Below are 19,008 nucleotides of genomic sequence, written 5' to 3'. Positions count from 1 at the left end.
GGGAAATCATGCTTGACTAATCTTCTTGAATTTTTTGAGGATGTAACTTTGAAGATGGATGAGGCAGATCCAGTAGATGTGGTGTACCTGGACTTTCAGAAAGCTTATGATAAAATCCCACACAGGAGATTAGTGAGTAAAATTAGGGTGCATGGTATTGGGGGCAAAGTACTAGATTGGATTGAAAATTGGTTGGCTGATAGGAAACAAAGGGTAGTGATAAACGGCTCCATTTTGGAATGGCAGGCAGTGACCAGTGGGGTACCGCAGGGATCCGTGCTGGGACCGCAGCTTTTTACAACATATGTTAATGATATAGAAGATAGCATCAGCAATAACATTAACAAATTTGCTGATGATACAAAGCTGGGTGGCAGGGTGAAATGTGATGAGGACGTTAAGAGATTACAGGGTGACCTGGACAAGTTAGGTGAGTTTAATGTGGATAAATGTTTGGTTATCCACTTTGGTGGCAAGAACAGGAAGGCAGATTGCTACCTCAATGGAATCAATTTAGGTAAAGGGGCAGTACTGAGAGATCTGGGTGTTCTTGTACACCAGTCAATGAAGGCAAGAATGCAGGTACAGCAGGTAGTGAAGAAGGCCAATAGCATGCTGGCCTTCATAACAAGAGGGATTGAATATAGAAGCAAAGAGGTGCTTCTGCAGCTGTACGGGGCCCTGGTGAGACCACACCTGGAGTACTGTGTGCAATTCTGTTCTCCAAATTTGAGGAAAGACATTCTGGCGATTGAGGGAGTGCAGCATAGGTTCATGAGGTCAATTCCTGGAATGGAGGGATTACCTTACACTGAAAGACTGAAGCGACTGGGCTTGTATACCCTTGAGTTTAGAAGACTGAGAGGAGATCTGATTCAGACGTATAAGATTATTAAAGGATTGGACACTCTGGCAGCAAGAAACATGTTTCCGCTGATGGGTGAATGCCAAACCAGAGGACACAGCTTAAAAATATGGGGTAGACCATTTAGGACAGAGATGAGGAGAAACGTCTTCACCCAGAGAGTGGTGGCTGTGTGGAATGCTCTGCCCCAGAGGGCAGTGGAAGCCCAGTCTCTGGATTCATTTAAGAAAGAGTTGGATAGAGCTCTCAAAGATAGTGGAATCAAGGCTTATGGAGATAAGGCAGGAAGAGGATACTAATTAGGAATGATCAGCCATGATCGTATTGAATGGCAGTGCAGGCTCGAAGGGCTGAATGGCCTACTCCTGCACCTATTATCTATTGTCTCCCCACCTCCCTCTTTTTTCTCTCACTCACCACACCCCTCACGCTGCATTCCACACACTCCCTCACTCCACCCTCTTCTCACTCCCTTAATCCTGTCCACTCACTCCCTCTCCTCTATCTCAATACCCCCTCTCCTCACTCACCCCTCATACCCATCTCCCTCATCTGCTACCCCATATTGCCCACCTCCCTATCTTCGACTCCCTATCACCTCCTTACCCTTCCCCCTAAGCTCCCTATGCCCTCTCCCTTGCATCACCTCCCCATCTACACCCTCACCATCCTCACTCCCCCCATCTTCCTCACTTCCCCATCTCCATCTCCTCCCCCACTCCCTCACCTGTCACTCATCCATCTCCCTCACGGAGGTTCTACTAAGGTAATATGAACAGATAAGAGCTAAACTATAAAACAGAAGCAAAAAGCTCATAATCTCTAGATTATTACCTGAGCCACAAGCTAATTGGCACAGCGTCAATAAGATTAAGCAGGTAAATGTGTGGCTCAAAGATTGGCACAGGAGAAATAGGATTGAATTCATAGGACATTGCCACCAGTACTGGGGAAGAATGGATTCAATGGGATAGTCTTCATCTGAACCATACTGGGCCGAGAGTCCTAGGAAATTCCATAACTAGGGCTATAGACAGGGCTTTAATTTAAATTGGGATGGAGGGAGGTGGGAGCTCAGTTATAGGACATTTAAAAAAAAACAAAGTAAAGGAAGAGGTAAGAGCGCAGAATGCAGGAGAGTTTATTGAGAAAGACTGAGGGAGGGAGGGGGAGAGAGACAGAGAGATTAAGGGAGGGAGGGAAAGACAGAGTGAAAGAGAGAGAGGGTGTGAGAGTCTGTGTAAGCGAGACAGCAAGAACAAAACAGCACAGGAACAGCCAATTGGGCCCTCCAAACCTTCACACATTTTGCCCTTCTACTTGAAAACTGCCTTCACTTATACAATCCATATCCCTCTATTCCCTTCTTATTCATGCATTCACCCAGGTGTTTCTTGAATGCTGCCATTGTGTTGGCTTTCACTACCTCTTTTGGCAGTGTTCCAGTCACCATCCTTTGCAGGAAAACTGTGCCTTGTACATTTCTTTTAAACTGCTCTTCCCCAACCCTGCAACTTAATCCTATGTCCCAGAGTAATTGACCCCTCCACCCTGGGAAAAAGTTTCATACTTTCCACTCTATCCATGTCATTCAAAATCTTATAAACTTTGATCAGGTTGTTCCTCAACCTCCTGCATTCCAGTGAAAACAAACCTCGTCTATCCACCGCTTCTTCATAGCTAAAATTCCCATACTACACAACAACCTGGTAACCACCACCCACTAGACATAATAACGCTCAGTTCTTAGAGAAAGGACCATCTGTATATCGCATCAAATTTAGCTAATATTCTGACAGAATAATCTACAAAGAAAGCATTCCTGACAGAAGAATCGACAGAAAAGGCACAGAATATTCCGGAAGATGTAACCTGGCTTCAACTTAGAGACTAATTTTTTTTTGTATGAGTGGGACTCGTCGATATTGGAACAGTAGACCACTAGAATCTTGTTTTATTCATTAATAGTTAGTAGTTCCAAGGGATTTATTTGGTTTCTTAATAGTTTAGTTAATTTGATCACCGTTAGAGTTAGATATGTAAACTGTTACGTGTTCATTTTAAAGGGAGTGGCAGGGAATTTTTTAAAAATTAACCACTATACGTTGCTGAAAAGCAGGGTACACGATTTTTCACGTTCTTTAAATAGATCATGTGTTCCTCATGGGTGTTTTGGTTTTAGTTCTCAGAAGGGAGTCCACCCCTACTTTACAACACTGCCATTTACTGTGCAATCCCTACCTGCACTTGACCTTCCAAAATGTAATCACATTTGACCAGATTAACCTCCATATGCAAATTTTCTGCCCATGCCTCCAACTGATTTATATCCTGCTGTATCCGCTGACAATCCTCACTTTCTGCAACACTACCAATCTTTGTTTCAGCCACAAACTTACTAATTGGACCAGCTATATTTTTTTTTCCAAATCATTTATATAGACCATAAACAGCAAAGGTCCCAGCACTGATCCCTGTGGACCACCACTGGTTACAACCCTCTGTTTTGAGAAGCATCCTTCCATTGCTACCCTTTATCTCCTATCCCTAAACCAGTTCTGGATCCATTTTGTCACCTCACCTCTGATACCATGTGACTTCACCTTTTGTGCTCATCTGCCATGAAGGACCTTGCAGTGCAAGACAGGCTGAGACAGACAGGCAAATAGCGAAACGAGCAAAAGTCAGAGAAAAACAGGAGATAAGGAAAGACAGGGAGAGACTGAAGAGGTGTACCTCACTATTGCATTTAGTCGCAGCTCTCTTGCTGGTCTCACACACTCCAGCACCCCCTTGGGGGAACCGAGCCTGCTCCAGGGGCTTGCATCAGTACAGCTGGTTCAGGGAGGAGGGGAGAGGTTAAGTGATTAAAACTGGATACAAAATTTTATTTTTATTGCAAAAATATACTTTATTCATAAAGAAAATCTTCATATACATACACAGGTACACAGACAGTTCTGTACAATATTTGCATGTAAAGAAAGAACAATCATTAGAATTTCTCATTGCCTGGGAGTAAAAGCTCCCAAAAGCCCAGGTTTTGCCTCACTTTGGTGATATGCTCTTCCAAATTCTGGTATATTCCCTGCCCCCTCAGAACTTATTCCTAACATCTTCGAGTAATCTGTTCTGATGATGAAGTGGATAAAAGATTAGTCAGCTCAGTTTCCAAAGAAAATGGCCTTACTCTTGACTTGATCTGCCTTGGTTCTCCAGGCCAGTTCGAAGTGCTTACAAATGTTCATGAATCTGCATACTGACAGCATATCCAAGTAGAAAACAGTGGCACCATTCATGACCTGCAGGTCTCTGCTGCCTGGAATAGTTACCTTTTTCAGGCTTGCATCCTTCCGGCTGCAATTCGCAACAGGCTCTATACGACACATTAAAAAAAGACAGCAGAGAGCGGGCATCTCTGCCTGACCCCAGATTTGATTGGGATGCTTTCTGATTCCCATTCAATGATTGGGCCTGCACTCACAACGTTGGTGGACAGCAGTCAGATTGAATTGCCAGGAGTTTAAAGACAAGATAAACAGAGTGTCAGGAAGCATCATCAACACTACAGGTTAGAGCTCAGAAGCAGTAGAGATTACATAATGTCACTTGGTGTATTTCTCCCTGTTACCAACTTATGAGAAATATATAGCATAATACATTTGTAAGGAAATTGGACAGGTACATGAACTATCGATTAGTTATAATGGAACTACATAGACTGAGGTAGGATTATTGCAAAGGGTGTGAGGCAAAAGCCTTCCTTGTGCATTTTCAGCAGGACTTTCTTCAGTATATTTCCAATTTAAGGAGGAAGGAGGAAATGTTGGATTTGGTGAATGAGGTACTTGAGAATTGACATGCACTGAACTGGCAAACAGAGAGCATTTATAGAGTCATCCAGCATGGAAACAGACCCCTCAGCATGGAAACAGAACATAATCCCAACCTAAGCTAGTTCAGCCTGCCTGTTCCTGGTCGATATCCCTCCAAACCTGTCCTATTCATATATCTACCTAAATGTCTTTGAAACATTGTAGTCGCATCCGTATCCACTATTTCCTCAGGAAGTTCATTCCACATGGAAACCACCCTCTGTGTAAAAAGAAAGGCTTGTGTCATTTATTTTAAATCTCTCTTACACCTTAAAAATGTGCTCCCTAGACTTGAAATCCCCCATTTTAGGAAAAAGACAACTACCATTAATTCTATAAATACTTCTGTTATTTTATGAACTTTTATCAGGTCACCTCTGAATCTACTATACTCCCATGTGAGACGATGTTCTTACTTTAAAAAGGTTATTTGGTCCTTTTTTTCCCCAGAGGGGTCAAAAATGCAGCACTGTCAAAGAATCTAGGAAGGGGCTAGATTAACAATGAAAGGGAAGTGGCCACTTCTCCCAGTTCAGGTTTTTTCTAGTTTGTTTCAGCTGTAGCAGTTGTCAAGATGTGCAAGTCGAGGGGAGTTGCAAGCTTCAGTGAAGAACTCCTTTGACCTTCTTCTGAAATCTCTTTGGATGTTGTTCCCTCCTGCCAGTAAGAATCTGTGTTTGAATTTACTTTTTTGCCAAGAGGTATGTTTGTGGGATGTTGCTGTACAGAAGCTGTTAATTAATAATAGTTACTGCATTACGTCTGTTATGTTTTCAAATACTTAAGTCTATTTTGTTTTGTTTGCGTTTCAATTGTAGTCTTTAAATAAATTTGATTTTGCTTAAATCTGAATGGTCTGATCAGCTGCATCACACCTGGAAAATCCACTTCACATCTGCCTTTAAGATAAGAAAAGTTAGGGTCTAGGCAATCTTCTTAAAATATTTTGAAGGGTCTGGCTGGATCCATAACAAGTGAGCAAAGTCCCAGCCTATCCAGCCTTTCTTTATAATTCAAACCTTCCTTATCCGGCAACATCCTGGTAAATCTCTTCTGAACTCTGTCCAGCTTGATAATATCCTTCCTGTAACTGGGTGACTAGAACTGGACACAATATTTCAGAAGAGGCCTCACCAATGTCCCGTACAACCTCAACATGATTGCCCAACTCCTATACTCAAAGGACCAAGAAATAAAGTGAAATGTGTCAAACCTCTTTCTGACCAACTTGTTTGTATCTGATGCAAACTTCAAAGAATTGTGTACCTGCACCGCTGGGGTCCCTCTCTTCTACAACACTATCCAGGGCCCTACAATTAATTATACATGGCCTAGCCTTGTTTGTTGTATCAAAATGCAATATCTCACATCTATACAGATTTTTTCAGTATTGATCCATTTGATCGAGGTCCCTCTGTAATCTTTGAACACCTTCTTCACTGTCTACTATGCCACTAATTTTGGTCATGATTTGGAGATGGACTGGGGTGTACAAAGTTAAAAATCACACAACACCAGGTTATAATCTAACAGGTTTAATTGGGAGTACACTAGCTTTCGTAGCGTCGCTCCTTCATCAGGTGATCACTATCGCTTGATGAAGGAGCGACGCTCCGAAAGCTAGTGTGCTTCCAATTAAACCTGTTGGGACTATAACTAATTTTGATGTCATCCACAAACTTACTAACCATGCTTTCTCATCCAAATCATTTATATAAGTGTCAAACAGAAGAGAACCTAGATTCTTGTGGGACACTGCTGGTCATGGGCCTCCAGTCTGAAAAGCAACCCTCCACTATTACTCTGTCTTTCACCAATTATGTATCTAATTGGCACGGTCATCCTGGAACCCACATTACCTCATTTTACTAATTATTCTATCATGCGGAACCTTGTCAAAAAGCCTGATCAAAATCCAAATAAACAAGTAAAATACTGCTCTCCCATCAATCTTTTTGGTAATTTCCTCAAAAAATTCAATCAATTTTGTGAGACAAAACCATGCTGACTATCCCAAATAATTTCTTGCCTCTCTCTAAATATTCATAAATCCTATCTTTTAGGATCACCTCCAAACATTTATCCACAACTGAAGTCAGACTCACTGGTCCATAGGTCCCTGGTTTCTCCTGACAATTTTTTTAAACAAAGGTACAAGGTAAGTCATCCTCCAGTCATCAGGCACCCCTCACCTGTAGTTAGAGATGATGCAAATATTTTTGCAACAGTTAATTGGAGTAGACTGTTTACAGTGTATTTTTTTTTATTGTAGATTTGCAGCATCTGCAACATTTTGCTCTCACTAAACCACTTATCCAAAGCCACAATGAAGACAAATGCCAAGCACGGATGAGCATTAACCAGAACTAGAATTAACCTGTTTCAATGAACAAAACACCCTTAAAGAATTTATGGCCAGCATCGTAACAAGTTCAATTTGAGAAAGTTAAAGTAAATAATATGTAAATACAAGCATGTAACACATTTCATATAGGAAAGAAACATTTCTGGTGTTTACTTATAGCATTTTAATAAAATTGGAGGTAGTGACTCACAAGTGTGATGAGCCTGTGGCTTTAAGAGGTATGTTTTGTCCTGGCTCCATTTAAAAGGTGGATTGGAGGAGGACAGGTGGAGAGTAGTCTCTTGAGAAGATAAACAACTTGAGGCCTTGGGGTGTTTATTTAAAGTTGGAAAAATAGAAGCAGGCTGAGTGGGTGTTGTCAAGGTATCTCAGATCAAGGATTTTTATTTAGCTTTCAGCAGTTGTTGTTGGAATCTCAGGAGTGTTGACAGCAGTGATTATCTCTTAGCTGATACACTGAGTTTTATCTCAAAATTGTCTTTTCATGTTCTTTCCTCCTGGATTGGAGAACTGCATCTGGAGCTAATGTGTTTTGGGAATGTGCCTTTTGCCAAGGGTATGTTTATGGGATGTTACAATAATGAAACAATAACTGTTTAGTAGTAAAACAATCTATTACTCTGTTTAGTTTTGTGTCTGGAACACAGTACATCACATTCACCCCTCAAGTAAGAAAAAGTTCGGATATCGGCTATCTTAGAGTCATAGGGTCCAACAGCATGGAGACAGGCCCTTTGGCCCGAAAAAGTCCACACTGACCAAAATGTCCATGAATGCTAACCCCATTTCCCTGCACTTGGCCCATACCCTCGTAATCCTATTCTATCCATGTATTTCTCCAAATGCCTTTTAAATGTTGTTTGTGTACACACCTCCGACAGCTCCTTCCATATGTGTACTATTCTCTGTAAAAATGCTGCCCTTCAGGTTCCCTTTTATTCTTTCCTCTCTAATCTTAAACTGACGCCCTCAAGTCTTTGATTTCCCAACTCTGAGAAAAAGATTGCATTCATCCTATCCATGCCTCTATTGATTTTATACATTCCCAGGAGATACCCGTGCCCCCTCCCTCAGTCACCTACTACGTTGTAAAGAAAAAAATCCTAGCTTGTCTAATTTCTCCCTATAACTCAGACCCTGGAGTCCTGGCAAAATCCTGATAAATTTCTTTTGCACTCTTTCCAATTTAATAATATGCTTCCTATACCAAGACAACCAAAACTGAACACATAAAACATCGAACATTACAGCACAGTACAGGCCCTCGGTGTTGCGCCGACCTGTCATACCAATCTGAACCCCATCTATCCTACATTAGTCCATGTACGCCTATATGCTTGTCCAATGAAGACTTGAATGTACTTAAAGTTGGCGAATCTACTACCGTTGCAGGCAAAGCATTCCATATCCTTACTACTCTTGGAGTAAAGAAACTACCTCTGACATTTGTCCGATATCTATCACCCCTCAATTTAAAGCTATGTCCCCTCGTGCTCGCCGTCACCATACTTGGAAAAAGGCTCTACCCGTCCACCCTATCTAATCCTCTGATTATCTTAAATGTCTCTATTAAGTCACCTCTCAACCTTCTTCTCTCTAACGAAAACAGCCTCAAGTCTCTCAACCTTTCCTCGTAAGACCTTCCCTCCATAACAGGCAACATCCTAGTAAATCTCCTCTGCACCCTTTCCAAAGCTTTCACATCTTTCTTATAATGCGGTGACCAGAACTGTACACAATACTCCAAGAGTGGCTGCACAGAGTTTTATACAGCTGCAGCATAACCTCATGGCTCCGGAACTTGATCCCTCTATTAATAAAAGCTAAAACGCTGTATGCCTTCTTAACAACCCTGTCAACCTGGGTGGCAACTTTCAAGGATCTGTGTAACTGGACACCGAGATCTCTGTGCTCATCTACACTACCAAGAATCTTACCATTGGCCCAGTACTTTGCATTCCAATTACTCCGACCAAAGTGAATCACCTCACCCTTGTTCGCATTAAACTCCATTTGCCACCTCTCAGCCCAGCTCTGTAGCTTATCTATGTCTCTCTGTAACTTACAACATCCTTCGTCACTATCCACAACTCCACCGACCTTAGTGTCACCTGCAAATTTACTAACCCACCCTTTTACACCCTCATCCAGGTAGTTTATAAAAATGATGAACAACAGTGGACCCAACACTGACCCTTGCGGTATACCACTAGTAACTGGTCTCCAGGATGAACATTTCCCATCAACCACCACCCTCTGTCTTCTTTCAGCAAGCCAGTTACTGATCCAAATTGCTATATCTCCCACAATCCCATTCCTCCGCATTTTGTACAATAGCCTAATGTGGGGAACCTTATCGAACGTTGTGCTGAAATCCATACACACCACATCATGTTCTGATACAGGAACACGGACATGGGTCTTCTAGCACAGTGAAATTGTTGACAGCACAGTTGTTTATAAACTGAAATGTTCACAAAACCACCTTCAGTTTGCGCCTGGATTCCCGCATTGACTCCAGCTGTCTCTTTCCAGTTAGAGTGAATTGGTTTTCCCACAGTCTGAAACAGATTAAAGATATTTTAGGAATTAAAACCAGGGACCTAAACAGTCAAGAAAAGAGAAATATGGGTTAATACTTCAACAATAACTTATGCCCGAAACGTCGAATTTCCTATTCCTTGGATGCTGCCTGACCTGCTGTGCTTTAACCAGCAACACATTTTCAACTACAAACAAATACAGTCCAGAAAGGAATGAATCCTACTTATATGTTATTCATTACATTGAATGTTATAAAGACTCACTCAATCCGCTCTAAACTCCTGCAGTTCAGAATGAGATGGCTGATGGCTGGGACAGATTGGTCTGTGAAGAGATTCGTTCCCAATTTCAGAGTGGTCAGTGTCTGGTTTGTACTGAGAGCACACGCAAGATCTTTAGTACAAGAATCTGAGAGACTGGCACCCCACAGACTACACAACAGAAGGAGAGAAAGAGAGAGAACATGAATAATAGCAAGACTTAGACAAAATTCCGAATGGTTATCTAATAACACCAATGGAATCACAACACCAGGCTCACAACACCTAATGAAGGAGCAGTGCTCTAATGAAGGAGCTAGTGCTTCCAGTTAAACCTGGTGGACTATAATCTAGTGTTGTGAGATTTTTAACTTTGTTCCTGGGAGGAGCTATCTAGCTGTTAGTTGTTTCTAAGCCGTAGCCATAATGCTTCAGTAGAAGTTAGGTGTACTTTGAAGTATAGCCTGACGTATTACCTCTGATTCTTTTTTATTTTCATTATTTGTGACTAACTATTAAGTACCAAGTTACAATTCTATTTGTTTATCACAATTGAGCCTTTCCTTGGCCAAAAACCTAATGTGGCCATCCTTCACCATTTAGGATCAGTAGTTTAGACTAACAATAAAAAGGAACAAGAGTGGTATTGAATCCAGCCAGGATTCTCTAATAAGATTCCATTAGAGAAGATTAACACAAGAATAAATTGTCGTTCTTACCCCAGTTCCAGAATTTTGCATGTTGGTTTATTCAATGCCACACTTAGCAGTTTCACTCCTGTATCTCCCAGTTTATTGTTACCAAGGTTTAGAACAGTCAATGACTGATTTGTAATGAGTGCGGAGGTGAGTTCTTCAATACAAGAATGTGAGAGATGATTATCGTGCAGCCTGGGAATATGGAGGGTTGGGAAGAGTGGGTAATGGAGAGCGAGAGAAACAAATAACATAAATTAGGATAATTCCCATTGTTTGCTCAAAACTTTATGATTCATAATGATAATAATGCTTAGTGTTAGACCTCCAGTTATTCTAAATACAATCTCTCTGTCTGGTACTTACACCAGTTCCTGCAGTTTGCAGTTCACATTCCTCAGAACCCCAAACAGTTGTTTTACTCCAAAATCTCCTAATTTATTTTCACCCAGATTCAGACTTATCAATGACTGGTTTGTACTGAGAGCTGAGGCAAGATCCTGGGCACATGAAGCTGTGAGATCATTATCATTCAACCTAGTGATCAAAACAGATAGGAATAACAGAAGTGTATGTCCTTGGTGTTTATTGTGAACATTATTGTTGATACTAATACAGATGGACAGAATGGAATTCAGATGTTAAGAATGATGGGCAGTAACTATTAATAACATTCCAACTGGTGATAATGCACATTATCAGATATCCTGCTTCGGAAAAATCATACACAATTTGATGCTTACTGCAGTTTTTCTATTTGACAATCTGAGCTCCTCAGCGCTTCAGACAACAGTTTCACTGCTGGATTCCCCAGATCATTGTTTCTCAATCTAAACACAAAGAAATAATAAGAAACACTGTGAATGAAATTCTGCCTCTGATGTTATTTTGCTCTCAGCTGTAAAACATTGAACAAACTTAAGGAAATTAATACTCAGATTTTCATGTCAATGACAAACTATTCTATGCTGTTCAGTTCTCAAAATGTTCAAGCACCATCTATGACAGTGTTTCATCATATTGTCCTATTCATTTGAAGCAGTTTAATATCCTTCAGTCCAGTATGATTTCCTATGATCAATCTCCTTGAGCAGACAGAGTTCAGTGTGCTTTGGTGACCGATGCCTGCATTGTTCACAGACATGTTTAATGTCGGTTGCTCCTTAAATAGTAGATTTATTGGTTCACGTGAGCATCTCTGAATTTAATTATAAAAAGTATTTGGCCTTTAAAATAACTGAGGCTTGTGTTACGTTGAGAAATGGAGCAAACTGTTGCTTCAAGATTATTATTGAGGATTTTATCTTACAACGGTTGTTCATTTTCCCAGTATGTGTTTTAAATGTGCCCAGTTCCATAAAGTTCAAAACTGCATCAGGACAATGTTATTCTTGTCCCTTTAGAATGGTTATACATGTATTTCGGGTACAGCTGTCTTGACAGTTATTGGGAAATTTTCAGAAGTTGCCTGTGTGATCGTCATCTCACATGCAGGTCTGGATAAAGGGTGATTGCCAGATTCACTTCCCCATTCTAGTCAGTATATACTCACAATGCATGAGGCTCCGATGCTAGCTGGTGTATGTTTGAAATTCTGGGACAATGCATCATGAGCCATTATACCTGTATACTTAAAATTCCCAAATGTATTTTAGTTTAGGAAAGTAAATAAATCCAATAATTATATAGACTTAGAGCTGAAACGTGTCATATTTTCCCAATATTTGTTCTTTATTCATTTACAGAATGTGGGTGTCACTGGCTGGACCATCATTTATTGCCCAGAGGGCAGTTAAGAGTTACCCACATTGCTGTAGGTCTGAAGTCACGTGTACAGCAGAGCGGGTAAGAGTGGCAGTCTCCTTTCCGAAAGGGCATTAGTGGACCAGATGGAGTTTTCTGACGATCAACAATGGATTTATGGTCACCATTCAGCTCTTTAATTCCAGATACTTATTTAATGCAAATTCCAACATCTGCCATGGTGTGATTTGAAGCTGGGTCCCCCCATATATTACCTGCACCTTTGGGTTAACAGTCAAATAATAATATCACTAGGCCAATGCTTTCTCTTTTTAGTCCTCACCCTTCCAACAAGACAATTAAAAACATTGCAATAAATATCAACCCGTTTTATAAGGTTATGTTCCCATTTGTTTCTACTTAAAATGGGAGATGTGGAATATATTTTAAATTAATTGTTATTCAGCCATGTAATTTCCTGTCCATTTTTCAACTGTACTTAATACAATTTAATTTAATGGATTATTGCCTTTCGGGCAAACTTTCTAACTGTTCTGAAAAATCAGCTTCACATGTTCAGTTTTGAACCGAGTTACAAACTGATTGAGCACAAATATAACCCATGTAAAACAATCTGTTTATCTCTGCTTTCAGTAAAATGTATCCACAGAGAAGGAAAGTGAACATCACATGATTGTTCACGATGAAGGGCTTATGCTCGAAACGTCGAATTCTCTATTCCTGAGATGCTGCCTGGCCTGCTGTGCTTTGACCAGCAACACATTTTCAGCTGTGATCTCCAGCATCTGCAGACCTCATTTTTTACTATCACATGATTGTTCTACAACTTATCTGAAAGAGTTAAAAAAAACTTACCTCACCTCCCTGCATTTGTACAGTACTGAGGCCAGTTGCTGCAGTCCTTCATGCTGAACATAACAGTTCTCGAGATCAAGAAGTTTTATTGTTTCACACAGTCCAATGACATGTGACAGAACAAAGCAGTCAACTGGTGTCAGTTGCAATCTACTAAATATGAGTGTTTCCATGGATCTCACTGTGGTCCAAACTAATGCTTTATTCTGAGATTCAAAGAGGTACTGCAATGTGTTCAGAAAGTCCCTTTTACCAGAGTTGCTCCTTGTGTTTCGAACCTGTCCTTCAGCCATCTCTTTCACCCAGTCAATCACCCGGCAGGTTGTCTAATGAAGAAATGGACCCAGAAATTCCTCCAGGGGGCAAGCTGACTGTGGGGAGGTCAGACCAATAACAAAACGGAGAAATATCTGATAACGGCCATCTGCCTTACTGTAAGCAATGCTGAGGAGTTTCTGAATGCCCGTGGGATCTGGAGTCAGGAATTGTGCAAGTGCAGCTACAAACTCTTGGATGGTGAGGTGTGGGAATGTGTAAATCACACTCTGGACTGAATCATCTCGCTCCAAAAGTTCCATCAGGAACCCAGACAGGAACTGAGAAGGTTGTAGATCATATTGGATTAACTCTCCATTTCTAAAGATAATCTTTTTCTCAGAGATTCCTTTGAAGGCCATCTCACCGAGCTTCAGTAACACATCACGGGGGTTTTCGATCTCTCGGCAATGGTGTTTCAGAATGTTGTAAATATAGTAGGAATACAGTTGGGTCATGGTTTTGGGAACTTTTTGTTCTTTCCTGTCACATTGTGCAAGGAAGGGACCCAGTGATAGACAGAGGATCCAGCAGTACGAAGGGTTATAGCTCATGGTGTACAAGATTTCGTTCTCCTTCAGGTGGTTATAAATAGCTGCTGCCACTGTCTGATCTTCAAAAAACTTATTGAAATATTCCTTCCGATCATCATCAGCAAATCCCAGGATTTCAGCCCACATACTGATTTCAGCCTTTTCCAATAAAACTAAGTCAGTCGGACGAGTGGTCACCAACACTGAACACCCTGGAAGCAGCTTGTGTTGGATTAAACTGTACACAATGTCAGACACTTCACACCAATATTCGGGATCTGTGCATACAGACTGAGGCCTCAGATTGTCAGAAAAATCTATCCTCTCCCTGAATTCATCCAAACTATCAAATATAAACAGTAAATTCTCTGGATTCTTCCAAAGATTTCCCAGAACATTCTCAAAATAAGGATACTGTTCCAGTATCAGATTCTTCAGGTTTATACTACAGTTAATAGTGTTCAAATCTCGAAACTTGAAATAGAAAATAAATTGAAAGTGTTGGTAGATTTTCCCGGTGGCCCAGTCATAAACAATCTTTTGTAGCATTGTTGTTTTTCCAATCCCTGGGACCCCACTCACTGCCACCGTTCTCCCAGAAGTGAACTTTTTCTGGGAAAAGTTGCTCTGGAACAACTGATCAGTTTGGATTTTTTCCAGTTCTCTCCAGAGGTGTTTCTCTCTCCACTCTTCATGGTCTCGGCCTCTTGCCAGCAGTTCATGTTCTACAAGAGTTCGATCTCGAACAGTAGAAATGATCGTTAGCTCAGCATACCGATCAACCAGCTGGAAAGTCTTCACTTTCTCTTTTATTTGGATCGTGTTCACTCTCAGCATTTCTGTTTGGATCCGTAGCGTCTCCTTGTGTTTCTGTTGAAGAACTATAATTGCAATGTTATTAAAAGTAGTTCTCAATGCTATTTCATGACATGATCAAATGTTACAAAATTTAAGTCACAGATTTAACCCAAGTGGGTCTAGAAATGTAAATGTTTTTGAAATTTCAATTGAAAGTCAGTGATGGCAAAAAGGTTTTGATTCAAATTTCTACTGATCATGGAAATTTGAACAAATATGATTTTCTTTCTTAATCTCCTAATTTATTCACTTCCCTGCATCCACCTCACTCTAGGGTTGTGAATTCCGTTGATTTTCAATCATTCGAGAGAAGTAATTGATTTGATTCACTATCATCACATACTAAGATATGGAGGAAAGTATTGTGTTGCCTGCTAACCAGACAAATAGCTTACATAAATACATGCAGAGAAACATTGTGACATACAATGTCACAGCTGCACAGAATGTGCAAGGAAAGATTAACTTGAATATTGAGAGGTCTGTTCATAAGTTTGAAAACAGCAGGGAAGAAGCTGTACTTGAATCTATTGGTATGTGTTTTCAAACTTTTGTATCTCCTGCCTGATGGAAGAGGATGGAAGAGCAATACTGGGTTGGAAGGGGTCTTCGATTATGTTGACTGCTCATTGCGGTTTTAATTGCGCTACATGTATTCTAAAACTATGACCTCTCATTCTAGATTGTCCCACAAGGAAGCATCCTTTCAATGAATTTTGACAATCCCTTTTAGCATCACGTCAATTAGATCTCCTCTCAGTTTTCTAATTCCAGATAATATACTTGTACTGCTCAATCTGCCTTCATAAGACAAACCTCACCTATCTGAAATCCATCTGGTGAACCTTCTCTGGAGTGCTCCAAGTCAAATATATCCATAAAGTAAAGTGACTCCCTCGTCAAGTCCACACCCCCCACCAACCCAACCTCCACTCCCGGCACCTTCCCCTGCAACCGCAGGAAATGCAAAACTTGCGCCCACACCTCCTCCCTTACTTCCCTCCAAGGCCCCAAGGGATCCTTCCATATCCGCCACAAATTCACCTGCACCTCCACACACATCATCTATTGCATCCGCTGCACCCGATGTGGCCTCCTCTATATTGGGGAAACAGGCCACCTACTTGCAGAACGCTTCAGGGAACACCTCTGGGACGCCCGAACCAACCAACCCAACCACCCCGTGGCTCAACACTTTAACTCTCCCTCCCACTCCACCGAAGACATGCAGGTCCTTGGACTCCTCCATCGCCAGAACATCATAACACGACGGTTGGAGGAAGAGCGCCTCATCTTCCGCCTGGGAACCCTCCAGCCACAAGGGATGAACTCGGATTTCTCCAGTTTCCTCATTTCCCCTCCCCCCACCTTGCCTCAGTCGATTCCCTTGGACTCAGCACCGCCCTCCTAACCTGCAATCTTCTTCCTGACCTCTCCGCCCCCACCCCCTCTCCGGCCTATCACCCTCACCTTGACCTCCTTCCACCTATCACATCTCCATCGCCCCTCCCCCAAGTCCCTCCTCCCTACCTTTTATCTGAGCCTGCCTGGCACCCTCTCGTCATTCCTGATGAAGGGCTCTGGCCCGAAACATCGAATTTCCTGTTCCTTGGATGCTGCCTAACCTGCTGTGCTTTAACCAGCAACACATTTTCAGCACTTTACTTTATGTAAAGTGACCAAAGTTGTATGCACTACTCCAGATGAGGTCTCACTTATGCCTTAAAACAGTTGCAGCAATGCTTTCTGACTTTTACATTTTATTCCTTTAGCAATACATGCCAAAATTCCAAAGAACAAAGAGAACAAAGAAAATTTACAGCCCAGGAGCAGGTGCTTCATCCCTCCAAGCCTGAGCCGACCTAAATCCACTGTCTAAACATATTGCCAATTCCTAAGCATCTGTATCCCCACGTACTCATGCATCGATCCAGACGCACCTTAAATGAATACTATCTCTGCTGGCAATGCGTTCCAGGCACCTATTACCCTCTGTATAAAGTACTTGCCGCATATATCCCCCTTGAACTTTTCACCTCTCACCTCGAACACTCAATCTCTTATTATTGAATCCCTCACCTAAGGAAAAAGCTTATATCTATCTACCCTGTCTATTCAATTTGCCTCTCTCATTATCTGCTGTATCCACATACAAGTTTCTTATGATTTATGCATGAGGACACCCAGAAGAACAAAGAAAAATGACAGCACAGCAACAGGCCCTTCAGCGCTCCAAGCCTGCGCCGAACTGTCACGTAACCTGCCATATCATTCACTCAATACCCTGTCCAATGAAGGAAAGCATGCCATATGCCTTCTTGACCACTCTATTAACCTGTGTTGCCACCTTCAGGGAACAAAGGACCTGAACACCCAGATCTCTCTGTACATCAATTCTTCCCAAGACTTTTCCATTCACTATATAGTTTGCTCTTGAATTGAATCTTCCAAAATGCATCACTTCGCATTTGCCCGGATTGAACTTCATCTGCCATTTCTTCGTTCAAATCTCCAATCTATCCATATTCTGCTGTATTCCTCGACAGTCTCCTTCACTATCTGCTTCGCCATCAATCTTAGGTGTCATCTGCAAACTTACTAATCAGACCACCTATACCTTCCTCTAGATCATTTATATATATCACAAACAACAATGTTCCCGTGATTTGGAGATGCCGATGTTGGACTGGGGTGTGCAAAGTTAAAAATCACACAACACTAGGTTATAGTCAAATGGATTTAATTGGAAGCACGAGGTAAAACAATGACTGCAGATGCTGGAAACCAGATTCTGGATTAGTGGTGCTGGAAGAGCACAGCAGTTCAGGCTGATCCAAGGAGCAGCGAAACACTAGCTTTTGGAGTGCCGCTCCTTCATTAGGTGGTTGTGGGGGACACAATTGTAAGACAGAATTTAAAGAAATGTTGCTATAAATTCTGTGTCTTACAATTGTGTCCTCCATAACCACCTGATGAAGGAGCGGCGCTCTGAAAGTTAGTGTGCTTCCAATTAAACCTGTTCGACTATAACCTGGTGTTGTGTGATTTTTAACAATGTTCCCAACATGGATCCCTGTAGAACTGCACTGGTCACAGTTCTCCATTTTGAGAAACTCCCTTCCACTACTGCTTTTTTTCTCCTGTAGCCCAACCAATTCTTTATCACTCTAGCTAGTACACCTTGGACCCCATGTGACTTTGCTTTCTTCATCAGCCTACCATGGGGAATCTTATCAAATGCCTTACTGAAGTCCATGTACATGACATCTACAACCCTTCCCTTATCAATCAACTTTGTCAGTTCCTCAAAGAATTCTATTATGTGGGTAAGACACAACCTTCCCTGCAGAAAACCATGTTGCCTATCACTGATATGTTAATTTTCTTCCAAATGGGAATAGATGCTATCCTTTAGTATCTTCTCCAGCAACTTCCCTACCATTGATATCATGCCCACCAGTCTATAGTTACCTGGATTATGCCTGCTCCTCTTCTTAAACAAGGGGACATTAATAATTCTCCAGTCCTCCAGTACCTCACCCATGCTGCAAAGATATCTGTTAAGGTCCTAGCTATTTCCTCTCTCACTTCCTTCAATAACCTGGAATAGGGCTACATAAGCACTAGAACATAGAACACTACAGCATAGGAATGGGCCTTTTGGCGCACAATGTTGTGCTGAACATGATACAAAATTAAACTAATCCCATCTGCCTGTCCTTGGTCCACATCCCTCCGTTCCCTTCAAGATTCATGTGCTTAACTAAAAGTCTCTTAAAGGCCCCTATTGTATCTGCTTCCACCAGGCAGCGCATTCCATACACCTACATATCTGTGTAAAAATCTTGCCCCGCTCATCTCCTTTGAACTTTCCCCCCTCACGTTAAATGCATGCCCCTACTTATAGTCATTTCAACTCTGGGAAAAAGATTCTGACCGCCAAGCCTATCTACGTCTTGCATGGTTTAATATATTTCCATCAAGAAGGGCTCATGGCCGAAATGTCGATTCTCCTGCTCTTTGGATGCTTCCTGACCTGCTGTGGTTTTCCAGCAACATATTTTTCAGCTCTGATCTCC

General features: G+C 41.5%; 1 protein-coding gene across 1 annotated transcript in view; it reads right to left on the bottom strand.

Annotated features, from left to right (window-relative positions):
- Window positions 1-3,828: 3,828 nt before the first annotated feature.
- LOC132833543 (NACHT, LRR and PYD domains-containing protein 3-like) overlaps window positions 3,829-19,008 on the bottom strand; it is a 101,815-nt gene continuing 86,635 nt past the window's right edge. The window contains exons 6-13 of the mRNA XM_060851905.1: window positions 13,652-14,952; window positions 13,224-13,549; window positions 11,348-11,434; window positions 10,971-11,141; window positions 10,629-10,799; window positions 9,913-10,080; window positions 9,591-9,666; window positions 3,829-4,960 (exon numbers count right to left, since the gene is read on the bottom strand). Coding sequence (XP_060707888.1) covers window positions 4,820-4,960; window positions 9,591-9,666; window positions 9,913-10,080; window positions 10,629-10,799; window positions 10,971-11,141; window positions 11,348-11,434; window positions 13,224-13,549; window positions 13,652-14,952 — 2,441 coding nt within the window. The 3' untranslated portion in view covers window positions 3,829-4,819. The remainder of the gene's footprint in view (window positions 4,961-9,590; window positions 9,667-9,912; window positions 10,081-10,628; window positions 10,800-10,970; window positions 11,142-11,347; window positions 11,435-13,223; window positions 13,550-13,651; window positions 14,953-19,008) is intronic.

Source organism: Hemiscyllium ocellatum, chromosome 37 (assembly GCF_020745735.1).
Source record: "Hemiscyllium ocellatum isolate sHemOce1 chromosome 37, sHemOce1.pat.X.cur, whole genome shotgun sequence".
NCBI lineage: Eukaryota > Metazoa > Chordata > Chondrichthyes > Orectolobiformes > Hemiscylliidae > Hemiscyllium > Hemiscyllium ocellatum.
Note: the sequence above shows the minus strand (reverse complement) of the source record. Positions and strands in the feature narration are given on the sequence as shown.